Raw genomic sequence first — 23,335 nt, forward strand, 5'->3', positions numbered from 1 at the left:
ATGTCTTATCTTTCAAGGACTAATTTGACTATTAACCCCTTCTACTTCATTAAATATCATTAATTTAACCAATACTATATTTAGCCACATTTTTTTTACTTTTATACTTTTTTTTTAATTAATTGTCCCTTTTCAATTAAGACGATTATTAAGTTTTGTTGAAAATGTAATTATTTAACAAAGAAATTCTTTAATTTATTAAATGTGACATCTAATGTAGTAATTAGTGTAATTTGATAAAATATAAATAAAAATATTTGATAATAAAAAATATTAATAAAAAATTATCAAACTTTATTATTTTTTATTTAATGTATTTTATAATAAATAAATATTAAATAGGACAAATTTAACTAGTTTAGTTGATTGTTTTTTTTCCGTCTTCCAAAATTAAACTTCCCTATAAATAGGTGCCATTTCTCGCCATGAAGGACTGTACCTGCATCCAACAACAACATACACAGACTCTCTGAGTCTCTTTTTCTCTCCCACTCACACAATCCACACAACACTGCATATATCTTAGCTACCTCATTACCAAAGATGCCTGCAGAAAACGCAGCCACATCCAACCTTAGTCGCCATCAAGCTTTCCAAATGGAAGCACTGGCCATGGACGACTCCAAATTCTATGATGACGATGGCCGTGTCAAACGAACTGGTACAAGAAAAACAAATTATAATTTAATTCATCCCATCATTAATTGACCTGATGATTTATAATTTCAATCTTGCATATACAATATTAATAATATGAGTATAATAAACGAGAGGGGGCATGCATGCATATGCATGTATGTGTATGTGCGTGTGCATATGCAGGAAGTGTGTGGACTGCAAGCTCGCACATAATAACAGCAGTTATAGGATCTGGGGTTCTATCTTTGGCTTGGGCCATTGCTCAGTTAGGTTGGCTTGCTGGCCCTGCCGTCATGATCTTGTTCTCTTTCGTCACTTTCTACACTTCCTCCCTTCTTTCTCAGTGTTACCGCAGCGGCGACCCCATCTCCGGCAAGAGAAACTACACTTACATGGACGCTGTTCGCTCCATTCTTGGTATCTAATTAACTACCACATTTATTTTCTTTGTACTATGCTACATGTATACCAAGTGAGACATCAATATAAAATAAATTATAGAATATAAATACATATTAAAAATAAATTAAACCTCACATATATTTACATACAAATATATTAGTGATTAATTTTAGTGTACGAATAGTATTTTTGATTTTGTTTTATCATGCATGCCTAGGTAGCTTAATTAATTAGAGCTAGCAGGACATGCATCGTTTTATTTAACTTTCTGCTTAAGGAAAAGAAAAGATATTTCATGTTGGTTGGTAAAAAGTTATGAGTTAAATTTTGATGGGAAAAAATGAATAAATATTGGTGACCATGCATGGCAAGATAGATGGTCTTCTGTGGCTGAATGCATGAATATATTGTGTTGGCAATAATGGCAGGTGGGGTGAACGTTAAGCTATGTGGGATGTTTCAGTACCTGAACCTGCTGGGAATCGTAGTAGGATACACAATTGCGGCTTCTATTAGCATGATGTCAGATTAATTTTACATTCTAATTTCCATATATGTTCATCATAATTTAATTGGTTTGTGACAGTTGATGGGTTACATACATACAGGGCAATCAAGAAGTCAAATTGTTTCCATAGCAGCGGGGACAAAGGGCCATGCCACGAGTCAAGCAGCCAATACATCATGATATTTGGGATAATAGAGATTTTCCTTTCACAGATTCCAGACTTTGATCAAATATGGTGGCTTTCAACAGTTGCTGCAGTCATGTCTTTCACATATTCCATAATCGGTCTCTCTCTTGGGATTGCCAAAGTTGCAGAAAGGGGTAGTTTCAAGGGATCCCTCATAGGAATCAGTGTTGGAGCTATCTCAGAGGCCCAAAAGATATGGAGAACTTCCCAGGCTCTTGGTGACATTGCCTTTGCATATTCATATGCTGTTGTTCTCATTGAAATTCAGGTACACCCACACCCTTCTGGCCCTCTCTTCATTCAATGAATTGAATTCTGATTGATGTAATTAATATTCTGACAACATAACAGGACACCCTGAAATCCCCACCAAGTGAAGCAAAAACAATGAAGAAGGCTACAAAGATTAGCATTGCAGTAACCACAACGTTCTATATGCTTTGTGGGTGCATGGGGTATGCTGCTTTTGGAGATGCAGCACCGGGGAACCTGCTCACTGGTTTTGGTTTCTACAACCCATATTGGCTGGTAGACATTGCTAATGCCGCAATAGTGATCCACCTTGTGGGTGCATACCAAGTGTTTGCCCAACCAATCTTTGCGTTTGTCGAGAAATGGGCGGCGCAAAGATGGCCCAACATTAACAGGGATTTCAAAGTCCCAATTCCGGGTCTTCCCCCGTACAAACTAAGCCTGTTTAGACTGAGTTGGAGGACAGTGTTTGTGATGCTTACAACTGTCACGTCCATGTTGCTTCCGTTCTTTAACGACATAGTGGGAGTGATTGGAGCAATGGGGTTTTGGCCTTTGACGGTTTACTTTCCGGTGATGATGTACATTAAACAGAAGAATATAGCAAGATGGAGTGCCAAATGGATAACGCTACAGATATTCAGTATGGCATGCCTAATGGTATCACTTATTGCTGCTGTTGGTTCTCTTGCTGGTGTCTTGCTTGACCTAAAGAAATACAAACCATTCCAATTTGACTACTAGTTAAGCTCTAATGTGGGCAGTCATGGATTTGGTTCGGGTTTTCTTGTACTTTGCACTGTTATCTAATACATCAATGAATGCCATAGGTTTCCTGTCGGTCACCCTCATTAAGCATCTTGTAAATTAAATTGACATGTTATATTTCCTCACAAGTCACTCCAGTCCAGAAGCAAGCGTCAAATTGAACAGCAGAGTTACAACAACACTGAAATAATTATAAAATGAGAAATATGACTTTGGCTTGAAAAGTAATTCGACAAGGCAACAGATCCAACACATTGCTGACAGTCAATTTAGTTTCATGAAATGCAGAAGCTCGGGCTGATATCCTTGCATAAATCATATAATTCACAAAATCGTATATATTCATGAGAGATCGTACTATATCACAACAAAGAAGAGAGAAAGAATTTGGAAAGGGAAAAAAAATGCTCTTGAGCCCTCACTAAAATTAGGGATAATGATTAATGAATAATAAAATTGATAATGATATTTTACATCAACAAAACATGCTACAATGATAAACATCTGTAGAAACCCTAGATACAACTATAACTTCAATCAAAACAAATGTGCAGTGATCCAGGGAGACAGCTGAAACAGCGTTGTGGTCTCCTCTCAATATAATCGTTGAACAAAATGCTTCAAGTAGATGCTTTCATCAGAGATTAGAAAAGCTCCTCAGAATTGAATTTATTCCAAGCCTCCTGTTATAAATAAATCATCAAACTTTCAGGCAACATATGAAGGTATGTACGTTCAGGACTAGGCAATAGATTGTATGAACTGCTGAAACTTTCAGGAATTCAGCACTTTATACATAATAAAAATAAAATGTATGTCATGAGACAACTCTTCTTCAACTGAGTGTGAGTGGGGGAAATGTATCAAGGAGAGGACTGCTTTAATGTGAGCGCCACGCACAAATCTAAGGGCTTATAAACCATACATGGATGATGCTGATCAGAATTAAAAATTGTTAAAAGGTCATGTGATCACTCAATTCAAAAAACCACATAAACGGCCAGGGTATCCTTTTATTGCCTAATATTAAATCAAAACTGCAAACATAAAAGTGTATGGGTTTCACACATTTTACAAAATCCATATTCAACAACTGCCTACTGAGAAAGTCCGGTGATCACAAACTATGTTGAAACCCACTTTTAGAAACCACTTAAGAATGATAGCAGTCCATAATCAACATTCAGAAAACCATTGTTGCCACCGGCTACCAAATACTATTTCTTCTTATAAAGCACTCAAGTTGCATATAGAAGTTCAGTAAATGGCCTAAAATACCTTGAGTAGATCAAACACCTTCTCTGCTATATATTTCTGCTGAAGAGTGGCACCCTTCTGCTGCACTTTATCAGGATGAATACACAATGTAGCTTTTCTATATGCTTTTTTAACTGCAGCTCCTGTTATCAAATCAGTCAAAGAAACTGGCTGCCAACCACATTCAGGCCACAACACCTGAACATTGTTCACGAAGAAAACTAGTTAACATCTGCCAAAATTTTGGAGGAAAAAAAACCAACACCTAGATACCGCAAATTCACAGGTTGAATCCTACAATACTTAAATAAATGGATTATCATTTTCTTTTTTTTTTTTGGTGAGGGAGGGGGAGTGGTCTAAGAGAACAGGTTCTTTTACTTTTACTCATGTTACCACAGGATTGACTTTAACAGAAGAAGTGCACATTATAAGCTTCTGAAAAATGAAAATCAATCTTGCCTCCCAGGGATGTGGTACGTAGTTAGTAGTTGATTGTAAATTGCTTGTTTGCTACTGAGGTTGACGTTTATAACCAAAAATTGCTAGGGTGGTTTACCTTTACCAAGCAGTAACACTTGAAAATTATACAATCAACAAGACAGTATGACGAATAAGGACATCATGTACATCTGGGCCTAGGGTGGTAGATTGATGACAAATGTGCAAGAAAATGTATATCCAAAATTACAAAGTTCCACCGTTCAATCTCAAAAGAATTTGTACTCGAGAATTCTAAAGGAAGAAATAAACAGGTTATTTAAGACTAGAATACTATATACTTCTTGGCATTACATGGATCAAACAAAAACATATCAAATTATTCAGAGTGTGTGCAATAAGTACATACATATTGTAAGGTGGAGAGCAAAGCACGCAAGTTCCCCTCTTTTCCGGCAGCCCAGCGCTTAATTTCAAAATCCAGCGTTTCAGCAAGCCTCTGAAATAATAATAATAATAATAATAATAATAATAATAATAATAATAATAATAATAATCTGAAAACTATAATCAATGGAAAGAGAAATTTAAAGGACATAATTTTTCTAGATGCAACCAAGCAGAGCAAAACCATAATTTCATTCATCATTAAATTAAATATTAAATATATAAAGGTAAACAGGAATACTGGCTGACAAGGACCAGGTTACAGCCATCTCTATCTGATCTGCATCTATATATTTAGTGACTTCTGAAGAATAGATTTTTTTTTAAAATGCAGAACATGGACAAAGGCGAAATAGGTGTACATAGGCACCATAGTACTGGTGCATGTAAGTAAACAGGAACAAGATGACAAAAGAAACTACTTACATGTCTTTCAGCTTGCTCTCTTTGAGTTTGCAGGTCGCGTTGATTCTTCTCGGCCAAAGCTTTTGCCTAATATAAAATGTCAACAGTCATAGCATATGCAGATTATTCTTCACCTATTCTTTACATCAAGAAATAGTAAAAGGGAATGAAATCAAGGAAACAAACATGTAAACACATACCTGACGCTCTTGAGTCCTCTGGTGGCGTTCCAACCTGGCTCTTCGCCTTTCTTCAGTTTCCCCTTCAACTTCTTGAAATTCTCCAGATGACGGAGCAGCTTCAGACCATAAAAGAGAATGACAAAAAGAGTGATGAACTAAGCAATGGCAGCTGAAAATGTAAACCACTTTTGCATCAATAACCAATGTACTGGAACCACAAATCTACCTCCGAAAATCGAAGAAAGATCATCAACAATATTAGTGGATGATGATGCTTTCTTCATGTTTGAAGATGCACCAGCAGATTTCCTTGTTATATCTGACTGAAATTGATTTTCAAATAGAGAGTCCTGTAAACAAACAGCTTCAGAAAACTTCATAACAAAATTTGCAAGTATAACACTGAATTTAACATGCATGTTATTCCTACATTTATTTTTTTATATAAATCATAAAAAAATAAACTTATACTTCATTAACTACAATTGTTTTTAAACAATTTCATTTTGTTTTTAACTTTTTTTTTTCCACGGTATCCTCTAGCCCTCTAGCCCGATAGGCCAAGGACTAATCCACCGTGGATCTGAGCTTCCATTTAAGAGTTTGCCGCTAGCCAATGGGTTGCTGCATGCACAAGGCGGAATTCGAACCTCAACACTTGCTTAAACAATTTTTTGTTTTTAACTAACTCTAACATCCTATCTTCCAGGAGAAATTTTGCATGGCGGTATGGGACAAATTGTGAAAGATAAATTTTGCAATTATTTGTTACAATATAAGTACAGAACTCTAGACAATGTTCAAAAAGAAAAAAGTTACTCACTGAAGAGGTAGTCCGAGGAGGTCTTGGAGCACTACTGGCTCTTGCACCCGTGCCAAAGAAGGACTCAAGATCATTTTCATTCTTTTTTTGGTTTGCTCCTGCAGCAGCAGCAGCGGCTCTTTCTCGGGCCTCAGCCGCAGCCCTTTCTCGAGCCTCTGCAGCAGCCCTCTCTACAGCAGCACGTTCTGCTTTAGCTCGTGCTTCAGCTTCAGCCCTCTCCTTTGCCTCTGCAGCTACCCGTTCAGCCCTTTCCTTTGCCTCTGTGGCAGCCCTTTCTCGGGCTTCAGCCTGTGCCCTCTGCACTGCAGCCCTCTCAGCACGCTCTCGAGCCTCAGCAGCTGCTTTCCCAACAGCAGCTCTTTCAGCTCTTTGGCGAGCTTCAGCAGCTGCTCTTTCACGTGCTTCTCTAGTAGCTCTTTCCACAGCCTGCCTTGCTCTTTCTCTCTCAAGCCGCTGTTTTTCTCTTTCTTTCTCCTCCCTTTCTTTCATGAGTCTTCTTTGCTCATTTTCCTCCCTCTCCTTTTGCTGTCGCTCACGGTCTAACCTTTCCTGTTTTTCTCTCTCTTCTAGCATCTCATCCTTTTCAAATTGCACACCTTCTCTATTTCTAGCTGCCCTTGTGTTTTCTCGCTCCCTAACTTCCCTTGCATATTTAAATTTAGCTTCGGCTCTATCCATTGCCTCCTTCATAGCAGCGGCAGCAGAGTTCATCTCTAATTCTTCATCAAGAAGACCATTTCCACTCTCGTCATCATTAGCACGACTCCTGCCCATAGCAAAATCATCAAGTTCATCAAACTGTGGTGGTGTAGGGGATGCCCTTGCTGCAGAAGGAGCAGATTTAGGAGCTTGAGAGAATCGAGTGGAACTAGGGAAAGTAGAGTACTCATTAGCCTTCTTTCTAGAATTGGCAGAAGCTGGGGAGCCTGTTCCCATTCTTGAAATATTTACCGGCCGTGGGGGAGGGGGTCTTGATGGTGGTGGTGCAGTAGTTGGCTGTGTAAAAAGAGGAACCTCTGACACTGTCAACCATATATCCTCACCAAATTCTACATTTTCTTCATATTTTGGAGACATATCTTCCTCAGCATTGGCCTGTCTAAAATTAGTATTATTATAATTGGGGGAAGTAGACCTTTGGCCAACTGGTTTATTAGAACCAGGTGAATATGAAGGCGTGTAAGAAGGGGATTGCGGAACCTCTCGATCATTTTCAACAGGGATCTTGTTTTGCGACCGTTTCTCAGGACTCCTTGCAGAAAACATTTCAACTTGTTCTTTATCTCTAGTCGAACCAGGGCTCGTATTTGACTGTGGAGACAAGCTGCCCTTCCTGCTATTTCTCTCTGATGTGAATGCAGGTACAGATTGTCCAAGCCCGCCAAAAGGATCAATATCATCATATACTCTTCCATTAGAATTTGCTGAACTATCGTTTTTTGTGCTTCTAGAACTACTAAACTTACTAATTTCTTCCAACGGATCTGTAGTGTGGCCTGAGGTTGAATCCACTGGTGCTGAAACTGATTCAAATACTCGGAAAGGGTCTTCTGATGCCGTAGAGGTTGCTTTAGCTGCACTAACAGTTGGTACTGAGGACAAACCGATATCGTCGGTGTGCCTGTTAATAATGTGTGAAAATAACTAAAGATGCACCAACCAATGCGAAAATAAACAATATTTACGAAACATTAAAAAAATAACTCTATATTCCAGTTCTGTGGAATCAAGCCTTCCATCTCCAATAATTTGAAGGCAACAGACAATTTAAGACACGCACATAGGTTAGCTCATGCATATACTTGCGCATTAAGTAAAAGCTGGATACCGCTACCGAACAATGCCAACTGCAAGAGAATCTCTGATACCAAAAACAACTCAGTAACTCACACTCCGTTCAATGTTCATAAATACCTGTTACCAGGTGGCTTACTGCTTCCGAATCCAGCTAGCAAATCATCAAAAGCAGGATCACCTCTATCATCCTTCTCCGATCTCTTCCCACCGGAAGTCTTCGACTCCCTTCCAAACCCGCCAAGAAGATCATCAAACGCGCTACTGCCGCCGCCGCCGCCACTTCCTGGCGCTGACGAAGCCACGGATGCAAAAACATCTTCATACTTATTCTTAGACGTGCTCTTCAACCCTGGAATCCCGTCGAAAATGTCATCATCGTCATACACAGGCTTGTCGTAGACCGGCTTCGGCGAGTTCGTCGACCTGGAACCGAAGTCCCCGGCGGTGGATGAGGAGCCGCCACGAAACATGGAGTCCAAATCAAACGGCGAGTCCGCTCCGCCGCGAGACTCCGATCTGGCGGTCGAGCCGCCGAACATCTCGTCGAAACCACCGCCAGCATCGCGGTTCCTCATGCCACCAGAGGATCCAAACACGGAAGTGGAGCCGAAATCAGAAGCCGTGGAATTGGTAGCGCGTGCGGATCGCGATCCCAAATCGAAGTTAAGAGAGGAAGAAGTGTTTGAGAAATTGGAGGATCCTTTGGAACGAGCCATTGGAGCGGATTTGCCTTGGGGTTTGTAACCGAATTCGGAGGCCAAGAGGCCATCGAAATCGTTCATGGTGCGACGGGATTGCTTATTGGTTGGGAAATTTGGGGGAATTTCCGGAAGTGGAATCGATCAATTAGAGAATTGGTGAACGAAGAAAATGAGGATGAAGAAGAAGGTGATCTGGTGTGTGAGGGTGGAGGGAGCATGCGATGCAGGTGACGGAATCTGAGCTTCTTGATGGGTTTGTTATGCCCTCTATGATTTGATTTGTTTCTTCTCCCTCCCTTACTTTCGCCTTCGTTGCAAAAGATTGATGGAGCAACAGTTGAAATTCCTTTTTCTTATACCCGAAAAACTAAAATCATCCTTTCTTTTTTTCCCATTTAATTTTCCTAATATTTTTCACACACAATTCATGGATCCACGTAAGTTTAATTTTTTTATTATATTTTATCTGCAGGATAAGACATGACTTGATCAAGTTCCATTATCAAGGCTTTCTTTTTCTTCTTTTCTAAGTTTTCTTTAATTTTGTTTTTTAAGTTCCTTTTTTTCTCTCAATTTTAAAAATTTACTTTTGCCTAAATTTGTTTTAGGAAATTTTGTGACACTCATAATCATATTTTTTGTACTACTAATAAAAAATTTGTCATCCTTTCTCTTCATCTTTCTTTTACTTTCCTCTCTAATTGTTGGTTAAAAAAATGAATAGATGATTATCTAATTGAATTAGTTCAACTTTAAGTACATTACTTTAAAATGTGATTTAAATATTTTTTAATTTTATTTTGAAATATATACGCAATGTAAACAATGGTACGTGTGTTAATATTACTCATTAATCCTTACAACTTAGTGACTTACCAATATTTTTTAAAAAAAGATGAAGTGCCAACATAAGAAAAAAAATTCCTTTTTTTTTTATTGTGAAATGGGGGATAAGTGGGCACATCACTCCTAACTGACGCCACTTATAAGTGATAAAATACTCCTTTTAGATTCTAAGCTTGATAAGTTGATACCTATTCAAAATTTAGACCTAAAATGTTGATTAAGATAATTAAACACAGAATTTGAAAGAAATGCTTGGAGGGTCCAAAATTTTTTAATAAAAAATTTATACAATAGTATTTTCATTAATATTAGCATACAAAATTTATATTCTGACATATTTAGGGACAAGCCCAAATATAAAAAAGAGGGAGTATTTGTCCTTACAAAAATTTTGAAAAATACTAATAATTAAATAATTATATATAGATGTATACCTTTATTCTTTTATTATATTTTGTTTGTTCTCAACATAAAATATAAATTATTTTCTTGTATTTTATTTTAAAATATATTTTGTTAAATTTAATATATAATAATAATTATTATTATTTTATTAAATTTAATTTAGTATAAAAATTAAAAATAAATAAATCAACTTATAAAAATAGTAATAATTAATTTCATGATACTAGCTAATTAGTTGATAATTAAATTAAAATTTAGTTTTTTAATTAAATACAACTTAAATTATTAGTGATTTTTTAGAAAGTTATTTATGATAAAAAAATATATTATCTATATATTAATATACTGTATTAATATTTTTTATTAAAATAGTCTTGAATATAGTAATTATTTTAGTTGAAAATTTTATTTATACCCTAAATACTATAGTAAGTAGATTTTACAATTGAATAGAAAATAATGAATAATTAAATAATTTTTTAAGAACATATAGAAAATTAATATTTAATTATTTTAAAAATAAAGAAAAAATATTATAAATGATCTTTTCATTTTAAATATTATAATGTGTGTGAAATTATTTTTTATCATTTTAAATACTATAATAAGTAAGTGTGTATAGATGTTTGTGTGTGAAGCTCTATTTTTTTAATACATATAGATAGTTCAAATTTAAAATTTTAAATATATCTAAACCAATTTGGGTTGATTAAGTGATTAGCTCATTTATGCACTTAAATAAATATTATAAATTTAAATATTGTCTCGTGTATATAATAACTCATTAGCCAGCAATAGGGGTGTTTATGGGTCGAGTGAAATTAGGTTTGTTGTCCTGACCTAAACTTGGCCCTAAATATACACCAAGTCTATTTTTTAGACTCTAACCCGACATTAGACCCGATGAAATCTAAATATTTTCGCGTCACAACTATACCAGGTTCAAATCGGATGAAAATCGGGTCTTTAAAGTTTTAACAATAATTTATAAAGAAACTTGTTTATAAATAAACTTATTTATGATGCACTTATTTATAAAGAAGAAACTTGTTATCGAAAAGTTGATATCCATATTTGAACTTGAATTTGTTTATGAATTCTAAATTAATACTTCTTTGATCTATTTTCTAATTCAATAAGTGTGATAAAAAATAAAATAATAAGTTTATAATTAATATCACATAATATTGAAATAAATTTAAAACATATATCTTTTTTAATTCCCTTAGAATGTACATGGCATAGTTATCAGAGTTGAACCGACAATCAACCCAGTAAAAATACTGAATCATTGGGTTAGTGGTTCAACTGATGAATTAGTAGTCAAACCGTTTAACTCAGTAATAATTAAATAAATATATAAAACTATAATATAATATTTATTGAAAAATAAAAATTAATGTTTAATATTTCATATTATTTAAATTTAAATAAATTATATATAAATTTCATTAGCTCGTTGTTTTTATGTGATATATATAATTATATAAATTATTAGCCTTTAATTTAATAGGGCAATTCACTTATTTAAATAAAATGGCAGAATCCTTTACCTAAATATGCAAAACGGATTGTTGTTTCGTGCATGTGCAAAAACCCTACTCTATGTAATCCGTGGCAACCCACCACGGTTTCCGAAACGTGCATAAACCGTGGCAGGTCCCAACGGTTTAGGGTGAAAAATTATTGAGTGTAAACCGTGGGAGGTCCCAGCGGTTTACGAAGGAGGCGTGGCAGGCATAAACCGTGGTAAGTCACCACGGTTTATGAGGAACATGGATTACACATAAAACCCGGTAACCCACCGCGGTTTATGTGTGTGGAGCTATATAAGTAATCCGCTGAAGGCTGGGACGGATCATTTGCATCATCACAAAAAAAAGGAAGGTCTTCCTGTGTTGAGAGGATTTGAAAAAACTTTGGAGGTGTGAAGGAGGAGTGGGTGGTGGAGCCAATGGAGGGTGAGGATCGCTTATACCGATTAAATGGTGTCGCTCACGTGGCAGGATATATCGACGAAGAGGTTAGTTACTATTATTGTTATTATTGTTATGTTATCATGAGTGCATAGTATTCGTAGCTTCATTGTTTATTACACAATAAGAGAATCAATGAATTTAATGTAGGAATTCTAATAATTTTTATGAAAATTATGTTTGGTGTTGTTTGTAATGGTTGTATGTTAAGGGATTTTGTTACCCACGTTTTGCAGCCTAGTAGGGTTATTAGCGCCGTTAGAAGGCAGCAGAATATGCCCTTACATGACCGGATTATACCGTATCTGGAGACTGCGGGCTTGTATCATCTGGCTAGGCTAAACAGTCAGTGGTTCTGGGTTGATGAGTCTCTCCTTAGCGCATTTATTGAGCGGTGGCGTCCGGAGACCCACACATTCCACATGTCGTTTGGTGAGTGCACCATTACTTTGCAGGATGTCGCGTATCAGCTGGGTTTGCCGATTGATGGTGCGCCCGTTAGTGGGTGCCTGACTGAGTTTGAGAATCTGATGGAACACGGTAGACCAGCATGGGTGTGGTTCCGGGAGTTGTTCGGGGAGTTACCTCCACAGAGTAAAGTCAAGCAGATGACAGTGTGCTACACATGGTTCCACGAGAGGTTCCGGGTTCTCCCTGCAGATGCTACTGATGAGACCGTGCGTGTATACGCACGCGCTTATATCCTGATGCTGTTGTCGTCTCAGCTGTTTGCGGACAAGAACGCAAACCGGGTCCACCTTCGCTGGTTGCCTTATTTGGCATCATTAGGTCCACCTTCGATGGTTGCCTTATTTGGCATCATTGGACGACTTGGGCAGATATAGCTGGGGCTCGGCTGCACTGGCCTGGTTGTATAGGTGTCTTTGTCGTGGTACAAACAGGAACGTCGTTAACTTGGGTGGGCCGCTACAGCTACTACAGTCTTGGATTTTCTGGAGGTTTCCCACTCTGAGACCCACTGATTTTGACCGGTTCGGGTTTCTTCTTGCTTCCAGGTAGGGTTTAGTATTTTCCGTTCATAAATTGTAAAAACAGCATGTGTTATGGTTTGTTTTGACATCATTTCAATTAAAATTGTAGGTGGGCTGAGTTTGTGCCGAGGAACGATGCAGGGGCACAGAGATTAGTTTCCACACACCTTGCACTGGATCGACTGCGTGTCCACGATGTGAGTCATTTATTTATTGCTGATACTTGAACTACTTTTTCTTAGATGTCATTGTCTCATGAAACTCTTGCTGTTTCGATATAGTTTGTGTGGGAGCCTTATTCTTCTATTGATGTTGCTGCTGTTATTCATCCGGAGATACTAGCTGACGAGCACCGACGGCTATGGACGGCCGTCACTAGCCTGATATATTTTGCTGCAATCGAGTGGCACCAGGTCGATAAGGTTCTACCCCAGTTCGGTAGTGTTCAGCATCTCCCACAGCCAGCTCTGAACATAGATTGGCTACATGCGAAGGATGGTAGGGGTGGGGACCGGTGGTTTCCCACGTATTATCAAGAGTGGCACCAGCTTTGGGAGAACAGGCTTCAGTCAGTCATATGGGTCGATCGAGTCCTCGACCCCGGTCCATCAGCAGAGTACCTTGAGTGGTGGTGCCATGTGGCGCACAAGTTCCTATCCCCAGATGTAGCATTTCAGGATCCGAGGCCGATTGTGTTGATTGAGGAGGCGCGTCACAGAGGGTCGTCCCAGGCACCTCCTAGAGTGCACGTTTATGACAGACCAGATAACAGACGAGTCGATCGGCGTCGCCGTATAGGGACCCGGACCACCGATCGCGAGTGGAGGGAGTTTGCCGACCGTTTGGAGGAGGAAGTTCCACGTGATGAGCCTGGGGATGCAGTGGACTACCGTGTTCCTCGACGTAGAGGCAGACGGCCACCTGCACGGCCTAACCGTCGAGGTGCGGGTGACAGAGGACCATTCGAGCAGGGTGACGGCACTCATCACGTGCCCGGTGAGGAGGTAGTTGGATCAGCATCAGCTATGGATCAGCCGACGTTCGACGTGGGTACTAGCTCTCAGCTGTTTGGGAATGTGACCCCACATGCCTTTGCTGAGTTTACTACCGCTGCTGTCGGGATGGACATTGATGATCCTGTTACTGAGTTCGAGTTCTACAGGGACATAGCAGACATGCTTAGGGATGATGATGATACCCATTATAGGCTACAGATGCCTGAGGAGCATGCCCAGTTTGCTGATCAGCAGCCACGGAGTGACGATGTTCAGGCTCAGTTGGCAGTTGACCTCAACGAGCCTGCAGTATCTCCGTCTGACCCATGGTTTGCGTTAGGAGGGACACCTGCCTCTGCTTTCAGCGCGGTTCCTGCACAAGAAGAATGACCACGACTCTGTATTTTCGCCCTCCACAAGGGCAAATGCTATCGGGACGATGTTCGAGTTCCCGTCCTGAGCTATCGCCAACAGCAGCGTCCCTCCATACTTCCCATACAAGTGGGTACCATCAATACTGACGATGGGCTTGCAATGCCGGAATGCCTCGATACAGGGTGGAAATGTCCAGAAAAGCCGGTGAAAGTACACCGTGGACTCATCAACCCCACCACCAATCCGAACAGGAGACGTCTTCAGCACCGTGATTGTTCCCGGCATTGTCGCCTGGACCCTTAGCATCCAACGTGGCAACTCCGCGTAAGACTCTTCCCAATCTCCATATATTTGTGCCACTGCCTTCTGCTTAGCCATCCAAACCTTCCTGTAACTAGGCCTGAAACCGTAATCGGCTTCTGTCGCTTGTTGAAATACCTTTACCGTAACCGCAGCATCTGCCCTAACCATAGGAAGAATCCTCGCACAGATAACGTGGTAATCCAGCTGACGGTGATCACTTGAAATAGAAGTTGCGAGGCATGTGTGTGACCCGTTGTACCTCCTAACCTCCCAAGTGCCCTTTCGTGCACGAAGCGCTACACGAATCAACCAACTACAACCCTTGTCGAATTCCTTGCATTTTCCATGATACTTCAAATGATCTGATTCGATGACTCTGTACTCAACACCTCGCCGGATGCTATAGTCCTTGACACTCAGCACAGCTTCATCTTTACTCTGGAATGATTGCCCAATCTGAAATTCTGTAGAAGATCCCCTCAATGTGTTACTACCGTCTTCCTGTTGACTAAGAGCATCCAAGTTTAGTGTGGAGAAGTGTGGAGGGTACTGATGAGAACCAGAACTTGAAGGCCGATGCTGCGCATGTGGATCGCCACCTGTGTCATTGTCGCTGTCACCAACGATATCAACAGGCTCCTGGTCAGACTCATCGTCACGCATTGCATTCTCTACTTGATCAGGTCCACCAAAGTCTTCGATATAAGGTACCAGGCCACCACCGGTGCCCACAACGTGGGGAGGCTCAATGACTGCTGCATTCTCCAAAGGTACAGAACCAACAACCTCCGTTCGGTCTAAATCAGCCGCAAACGAAGGTGATTGAACTGGCGAAAAGATACGGTCTGACCGCAGGCATCGAACTAGATGCACCACCTGCGGCAGTTGGGCTAGGAACTGGAGCGGATGCCCTAGAACTATCGACACCAACCTCCAACTTCGCGAACAACTCATGGATTCTGATCTCCGAAAAACTCCTTACACAGTAGAACAAAACCCTAATATCTTCATCAGCCTTAACTGCAAAGGTTTCATACTGAACACCGGTCGAGACAACCGCCATGGGAATCTTGTAGAATAGTTTCTTCACCCACTTGCTACCCAACACGCCAAGCTTCTCCAAGATGCTGTTCTTCAAATCTGACAAACTCATCGACGAACGGATAAAAATACTCAGTGGTTCTCTGTCGGTAAACTTCACACCTTGGCTTTTGCTTTTTTTTATTTTCCCAGAGCAATGCAATAAGGCAAGAAAACTCTCTTCCTCACTAGCCATTGTGAGAATGATCTCTTATGGAGCTTGAATCACCCACATATATATAGAGTTCCCGTCATTGTAAACCGTGAGAACCTACAAGGTTTTCTGGCCATAATTGAACCCACATAAACCGTTGTAACTCGCAAGGGTTTATGACCAGTTCAGTTTCATCATAAACCGTGGTGACTTACCACGGTTTATGCATGCCACGCCTCCTTCGTAAACCGCTGGAACCTGCCACGGTTTATACACATTTCAGAAACCGTGGTGGGTTGCCACAGATTACATAGAATTGGGTTTTTGCACATGCACGTAACAACAATCTGTTTTGCACATTTAGGTAAAGGTTTCGACCATTTTATTTAAATCGGTAAATTGCCCAATTTAATAGGTCTATAATCTAAAAATAATAAAAAAAGTTACATATAGATAAAATTAAAAGTAAAAATAATTAGTTGATAATAAATAAAAAACCATCAAAACTTTAAAAGAGAAATAAATATATATAAGTTGAATTACATAAATAAACATATGAAGTTAAAATTATTCTAATAAAATATGAATTAATGTAAAGTTACAAGTTTGGAGCATTACTCATGAGAACTTAGTGATTATATATTCTATAATTAGCATATAATAGAATAAGAACATGCCTGGCTTAGTAGTATAAGAGCTACACCCTTAGACAATCCTTCCAGGTTCGAAGGCGCGCAGGTCAGTGGCTGAATTGTACCGGTCGAACATTATGGATCATCGAATTCTTTTCATCTTTATTTTGAAAGCACTTGGAAGAAGTTTAAATCTGTTTAATTCTTTGCATCTTTATTTTGGAAGCACTTGGAAGAAGTTTAAATTTGTTTTTTTTGTAGTTTCACATTTCTTCAAACGCTTCACGTTTTTAGGAAATTAGTTATAGCAATTATGTTTAGTAAATCTATAGAAATCGCCGCCAAGTCTTGCAATTTTTTTGAATTCAAAACAACTCAACAACCTTTATTTATTATTTTTTTTAAATCTTAAATAGGAAAGATCTCAACAACTAAGTAGGTAGAGTAGAGTACAAAGAGTACTCAATGATTATGAAATAAGATAAATACTAACTATTATTTCTAATTAATGATCAATCTGCATCAAAAAATCAGGAAAAGCAAAAACCATGAACAATAAAAAAGAGGATCAGAAGAGAAAGACAAAAGAAAAATTATTTTTCTTATACAATTATTAATCTTCAAAAAGACAAAAATATCTCTCTTCTATTCACATAAAAGATAACTTTTTTTAAGCATCTTTATTTTGGAAGTACTTGGAAGAAGTTTAAATTTGCTTTTCTGTAGCTTCACATTTCCAAGTGTTTCAAACGCTTCACATTTCTGGAAATTAGTTATAACAATAATATTTAGTGAATTCATAAAAGTAGCCACCAAGTCTTGCAACTTTTTGGATTCAAAATAACACAACAATTTTTATTTATAATTTTTTTTAATCTTAGATAGAAAAGATCTCAACAACTAAATAGGTACAATGAAATACAAAGAATACTCGATGATTACAAAATAAGATAAATATTAACTACCGTTTTTAATTAATGATCAATATATATTTTAATTTTTAGCACTGATCTGAGATGGGTGGAGAGAATAGTGTAGATAGAAAGAAGAAGAGTAAAAAAAATATAAGTGATGATGAGACAACCGTATCAGAGAATCAGAGAGAATAAAAAATCGTGAACGGTGAAAAGAGGATCAAAAGGGAAAGATAAAAGAAAAATTGTTTCTCTTGTACAAAGACAAAAATATCTTTCTTTATTGACACAGGTACGTTACTTTTCATAAGTATAAATCCTAAAAATATTTGAAGGTTGTAAAAGGCTTAGAGAATGGGGAGTTGAATCTATGACCTTCTTTTATTTTAATGAAATAACCCTTTTAAAACAAACTTTCAATTTGAATCTGTTTGAAATCAGCAGCGGAAAAATTATGAGACAATTTATTTTTATCTCATGAATATCAGAAAATAGAACAGAGCAAGGAAGAGAGAAGTTGACACCATCATGTATCCTGGTTCAGTTGCCTTATACAATGCAACCTACATCCGATCTCTACCACAACAGTGGTGGAATTTCTACTATAGTTAAAGTATTACATACACCAAATCCACAAGATTGACACAATCCTTTCACTCTCAAGTTTTAACTTAACTTGACTTGATTATGCTAATACCTAACTCTTCACTCTTAGTGCTAACCTAACTAAGAAAAGGGTACCTTACTGGTACAAGATACAAGACCAGACTCAACCAAAAGAAATCTGAAATCATTCTAGACTTTTCACTCAAGTGTATTTCTCTGCCTCTTTCAACTCTTAGTCTCTTTCAATGACTATTTTATTCAGCCTTTTACCTTAAGAAATTACAGAAAGATAAATATTGAAAAGAAAATTACAATCTGTAAACCATGAAGGAGATTAACGCTTCAACAACCTCTTTGCTATGTGATGAACCAGATTTGCTTGCCTCTGATTTAGTTCTTCATTCTGGCAGAATGCCCCTTTGACTAGGAAGCACTGTCCAAGTTGATGAACTTCTTATGAGAAGAGCTTCTTCAGAGAACTCTTCTCAGAACATAAACCTCAAAACACTGGTTATCTCTCCTTAGCTTCAGAATCATGAAAAATCTTCTTTTGTATCTCCTTGTATGTTGCTGAGTTGCTCTCTCCTAGGTCAACCCTCGAGTTGTGTGCTTCACCAACTCACCATCTCACTTTTTCCAGTTAATCCTCAAAATAGGAACTTTGGTTCTGACCCCTTTTTGTTGACCGAAAGCCACAGGAAAGCAGAAACAAATATTTTCAATGGTAAACCCAGATCTTAGCCATTGAAATACTACTTGGTCCCCAAGACACATATTTGACCATAGATTCACAACAGTGTTGAACAGAGATCGTCTTTCCTATGTATCCCAATTTGGGATGGCAGAGAGTTGAAAATGAAGAAAAGAAAATGAGATGCATGTAGAAGAAAATAAATCACCTTTAGCTTCTAACTTCTCTTGATACAATTTGATGTGGGTGATTAGACTTCAACCTTTCTTGCTTAACCTTCTCTTTCTTTCTTCTTCGGTGAATAGCTTAGGAACTAAGCTCTCTATCACTTCTCTTATTTCTGACCAAGAGAAAAAAGGTGAGCGTTGCTTTTGGTGAAAGCAAATTAGAGGGATTAGCTTGAGAGACGAGATCGGGCTTGGGTTGGTTATCATCTCAAGTTCAGCCCATTTGTTCCTTGCTTTGTTTTCTTTGGGTTTCTATTGATTTGCAACCCACCAGCCTTGTTTTTATTTTCATTCAATTGGGCTGCTGTTGTATATTGATTTTTGGCCTGCATCACTACTCAACCAGAATAATAAAAAACTAATTGGGTAATTAGCCCAATAATTTAATGTTTGTCATCATCAATTATGTTCGTTAATTTCTTAACTCAACAATCTCCCCCTTGATGATAAAGATAATTGAAACATTAACCAAAGGAATTGAATTTTGAATTGAGTTGAGAAACTTCTCTTTGATTTATGTTACTTGATTTAGTGTTACTCCCCCTTTCCTTTTCAAGGGTATCTCCCCCTAGATTTATGCTCTTTTCTTCCTTTTTGTTTGTTATACTTGTAGAGAATACAATAAAGAGCTATACACAATATAACTTGACTAAGGGATATTACATAACTAGCAACATAAATCCAGTCCCAATATTTAACATGTCATGTCAGCACCAAAACAGAGCATCAAGTTTGACAAGGGCAAACCAGCAACATATCATATAAAGTAAGTTCAAATTTTCATGCCTAAAAAATCACAGCAGTAGAAAAGTTTGCAAATCAAATTCTCGAAGAAAAAATAGCAGCAGCAATCAGAATTCACCCTAAGAAAATCACAAAACTCATGCTACTCATGCTACTACTCCCCCTTTATCATCAAGGGTGGAAAACAGTCAAGATCAAGTAAAATTCACACCTTAAAACCTGCAAGAAAGTGTTAATGCACAGTCTAAAATGCCAAATTAATTTAAAGTAAATACAGTAGTAGTTAAAGTATTACAATCATCCGAAATAATAGAAAGTAGTTCAAAAGTAACAACAGAAACAGTTTTCATGAGACAAAAGTGAGCAGACAATAGCAGCTTCATGAGACAAATTTAGGTATCTGAACCGTTTCCCTCTGAATCAGCTTTCTCTTCAGCATCAGTGGCAGGATCCTCATGTTGTTGGAGATTGTCAATGAATTTCATGAAGACAGCCATTCGATCTCTTGATTTTCGGAGAAAATTCTCATGCTTGCTTGCTAGCTTCCTTTGTTCCTTACTCATGGCAATCATATGATTAGATTGGGAGACAAATTCTTGGACCACATCTCTAACAACATTAAACAGAGCATATTTTTGTCCAGTGGAGATGGAAGTGCCTTTAGTGGAAGGAGGAGGAGAATCCTTAGGAATGAACTCATCATCTTCATCATCTAGAACCACCCTCTTACAGTGAGTAGGTCCTTTATGCTATTTCACTGAACCACCCCCTTTTAGATATGAATGTCTATTTTCATAATCCTCATTGGACAAGTCAACACCAAAATGCTCAAAAATACAAGTTAGAAACATGTCGTAAGGAAGGGCTTTGTCTTTCTCACTTCTAAAAGAGTCAAACATGTATCTAACCATCAAATAAGTAAAAGAAATTTATGTTTCAGTGAGCAGGGCATACAAAACAAGAGTGTCAGTATAAGATATCCTTTGATATGAACTATTTTGAGAAAGGATGACATAATTTACTATACGCCATCAATCAGAGAAATATCTTCACAAATATGAGCCAAAGCATCATTGAAAGAGATACCAAATCTTTCATCCCACTTAACAGAGGTATAAGCACAAGCCCCAACATCAGTATATTTCAATGAATCACTGATTGTTTCATTATTTAAAATAATGTCTCGACCCTTAACATAAGAATGAACACTGCCCTCATGATATGTCATGTTAGCATAAAATTCTTTGACCAAAAGAGGGTAAACAGGTTTTTTGATGTTAAAGAGATTGTTCCGGTCTATAAATTCCAAATTTTCAATAAATAGAAAACCTTTCTTTTTCAGATTTCACATATCAGCAAGAAAAGAGGGACACAGAGTACGGTACTTAATAACTCCTTCATAAAAGTCATTATTCATGGATGACTTAAATCTGTAAGGGTTATAGTTGGAGTGAGATGTCATGAAGTGAGATTTATGTGTAAAAGGATCAATGTCTGGTTCTCTAACTAACTTAAGAGGGAGTCGAGGTTTACCTCTCTGAGATCGCAAGGGAACAGACCTTGTCTTAGGTTGAGTGGGCTCAGAGGTAGGTTCGGCAGATGGGTGTTTCCCTTTCGAAAAGCTTGGCTTTGACGAACCAGGTTTAGAAGGAGGTTCCTTTGGTGGTGGCGTTTGCTTGGCTGAAGGTGGAAACCTTGAGGGGTTCTTAGTGCGAGCCATTGGATCCGACCAAGGAGGTAAGGTAGGAGGAGAAGGAGAAGGAGTGAAAGTTCGGTCTTGAGAACGGGTGGAAGGTTTTTGTTTTGCAGGAAGCTTGAATATCTTTTCACGTGGTGGCTTTTGTGAAACCATTTTCTTCCTCATTTAGGTGGTTTCTAACTTTGAACAAAGAGAAGCAATAAAGGTAGTGCGGGAAACTGAAGAGTTTGAGGAGGAGTTATAGAGGAGAGGAAGAAGTATTGGTAACCGTACCCAAAAGAAATTTCTTAAACCATGCAACTGCATCACTTCTGATTTGACTTGAAAGGACTTGACATCACAAAGAGAAAGATTTGATTTTATTGAAAACTAAAAAAGAAATTAATTTTAAAATATGAAACTCTTTTGGACTTAAAAGACAAAAAGAAATAAACTAAAACACACAAGCCAACAAAAACAAGAAAAATATGTAGCATTCATATTGGGCCCAGAGATGGTTTGGTTTAAGGAAACATATTGGACCACCCATGTTCAGATTTTTTAGGTTGGCCCAGATGATTCTGTTCGTGCAACAAGGCTAGAGAATGCTGATTGGAGAAAAGGTTCTTCATTTGCCCAGAATTCTCTCATACATGTTTATGAGACAAAAACTCCAACAACCACATTAGCAACTTTCAAACAATGAATCATAGCTTAAAATCCCTAGACTAGTCCTAAGCATGCAAAATCTGTCATCAGCTAGTGGTTTAGTGAAAATATCAGTTAATTGCTCCTCTGATTTAACAAATTGAATGCTAATATCCCCCTTTTGAACATGTTCTCTTATTGAGTGAAATCTCACTTCAATATGTTTAGTCCTAGAGTGTAAAACTGGATTTTTAGAAATATTAATGGCACTCATATTATCACACAACAAGGGAATATTTTCAGCATTTAGTTTGTAATCAGCAAGCTGTGTTTTTTACCACATAAGCTGAGAACAACAAGAAGAAGCAGCTATATACTCAGCCTCTGTAGTGGATAAAGCCACTGTTGGGTGCTTCTTACTTGACCAAACATTCAAGGACTTTCCAAAGAAGCAACATAAGCCTGATGTGCTCCTTTTATCAACTCTATCGCTGACAAAATCTGCATCACAATAACCAACTGCAGAAAAATCATCAATTTTAGGATACCAAAGGCCAAAATTGGATGTACCATGAACATATCTAATGATTCTCTTAATTGCAAAAAGATGAGATTCTTTTGGTTTGGATTGGAATCTTGAACACATTTCAATACTTTGCACAATATCAGGTTTAGAGGAAGCTAAGTACATAAGAGAGCAAATCATTCCTCTATACCTAGTCTCATCTACATCTTTCTCAGTTTCTCCCTTGTCTAATTTTGAATTAGGGTGCATGGGAGTTCCCATGGGTTTGGCATTTTTCATACCAAATTTCTTAACTAGTTTCTTGGCATACTTCTCTTGATGAATGAAAATACCTGTTTCAGTTTGTTTAATTTGTAGCCCAAGAAAAAAATTAAGTTCACCCATCATACTCATGTCAAATTCACTTGTCATGAGTTTTCCAAATTCAGTACAAAGGGATTCATTGGCTGATCCAAAAATAATGTCATCAACATATATTTGGACTAGAATGAAAGAATCATTAGAGTTCTTGATAAATAGAGTTGTGTCTGTAGTGCCTCTTTGAAAACCATTTTTCAAAAGAAAAGAGCTAAGTCTCTCATACCAAGCTCAAGGAGCTTGTCTCAAACCATAGAGAGCTTTTGATAATTTGAAAACATGGTTAGAAAATTCTTTATTTTCAAAACCTGGTGGCTGCTCCACATACACTTCTCTATCTATCACACCATTTAAGAATGCACATTTCACATCCATTT

At 37.8% G+C, this 23,335-nt stretch overlaps 4 protein-coding genes across 5 annotated transcripts; 1 reads left to right on the forward strand and 3 right to left on the reverse strand.

The window, feature by feature from the left end:
* Nucleotides 1–444: 444 nt before the first annotated feature.
* LOC107480205 (amino acid permease 4) lies at nt 445–2,839 on the forward strand. 2 transcript variants are annotated; one of them, XM_016100353.3, is made up of 5 exons: nt 445–661; nt 823–1,056; nt 1,470–1,563; nt 1,650–2,004; nt 2,088–2,839. In XM_016100353.3, exons 1-5 carry the CDS (start codon nt 544–546, stop codon nt 2,730–2,732), a joined length of 1,446 nt encoding a protein of 481 aa, XP_015955839.1. In that variant the 5' UTR covers nt 445–543; the 3' UTR covers nt 2,733–2,839. The 2 variants fall into 2 exon arrangements, with proteins under 2 accessions (XP_015955839.1, XP_052115720.1); XM_052259760.1 differs by lacking the exon at nt 823–1,056.
* Nucleotides 2,840–3,274: 435 nt separating this feature from the next.
* On the reverse strand, nt 3,275–9,230 carry LOC107480204 (auxilin-related protein 2). The gene is made up of 8 exons (XM_016100352.3): nt 8,226–9,230; nt 6,312–7,932; nt 5,715–5,838; nt 5,507–5,604; nt 5,328–5,393; nt 4,864–4,953; nt 4,035–4,211; nt 3,275–3,439 (listed from the first exon to the last, which is right to left on the reverse strand). The coding sequence occupies exons 1-8, from the start codon at nt 8,888–8,890 to the stop codon at nt 3,401–3,403; spliced, it is 2,880 nt and encodes a 959-aa protein (XP_015955838.1). The 5' UTR covers nt 8,891–9,230; the 3' UTR covers nt 3,275–3,400.
* A 5,221-nt stretch (nt 9,231–14,451) lies between these two features.
* LOC107480167 (uncharacterized) lies at nt 14,452–15,854 on the reverse strand. The gene is made up of 3 exons (XM_016100311.1): nt 15,578–15,854; nt 14,546–15,528; nt 14,452–14,484 (listed from the first exon to the last, which is right to left on the reverse strand). Exons 1-3 carry the CDS (start codon nt 15,852–15,854, stop codon nt 14,452–14,454), a joined length of 1,293 nt encoding a protein of 430 aa, XP_015955797.1.
* A 5,240-nt stretch (nt 15,855–21,094) lies between these two features.
* On the reverse strand, nt 21,095–21,613 carry LOC107480168 (extensin-like). The gene has a single exon (XM_016100312.1). The coding sequence runs from the start codon at nt 21,611–21,613 to the stop codon at nt 21,095–21,097; it is 519 nt and encodes a 172-aa protein (XP_015955798.1).
* Nucleotides 21,614–23,335: the final 1,722 nt, after the last annotated feature.

This window comes from Arachis duranensis, chromosome 3, assembly GCF_000817695.3.
Source record: "Arachis duranensis cultivar V14167 chromosome 3, aradu.V14167.gnm2.J7QH, whole genome shotgun sequence".
Lineage (NCBI taxonomy): Eukaryota > Viridiplantae > Streptophyta > Magnoliopsida > Fabales > Fabaceae > Arachis > Arachis duranensis.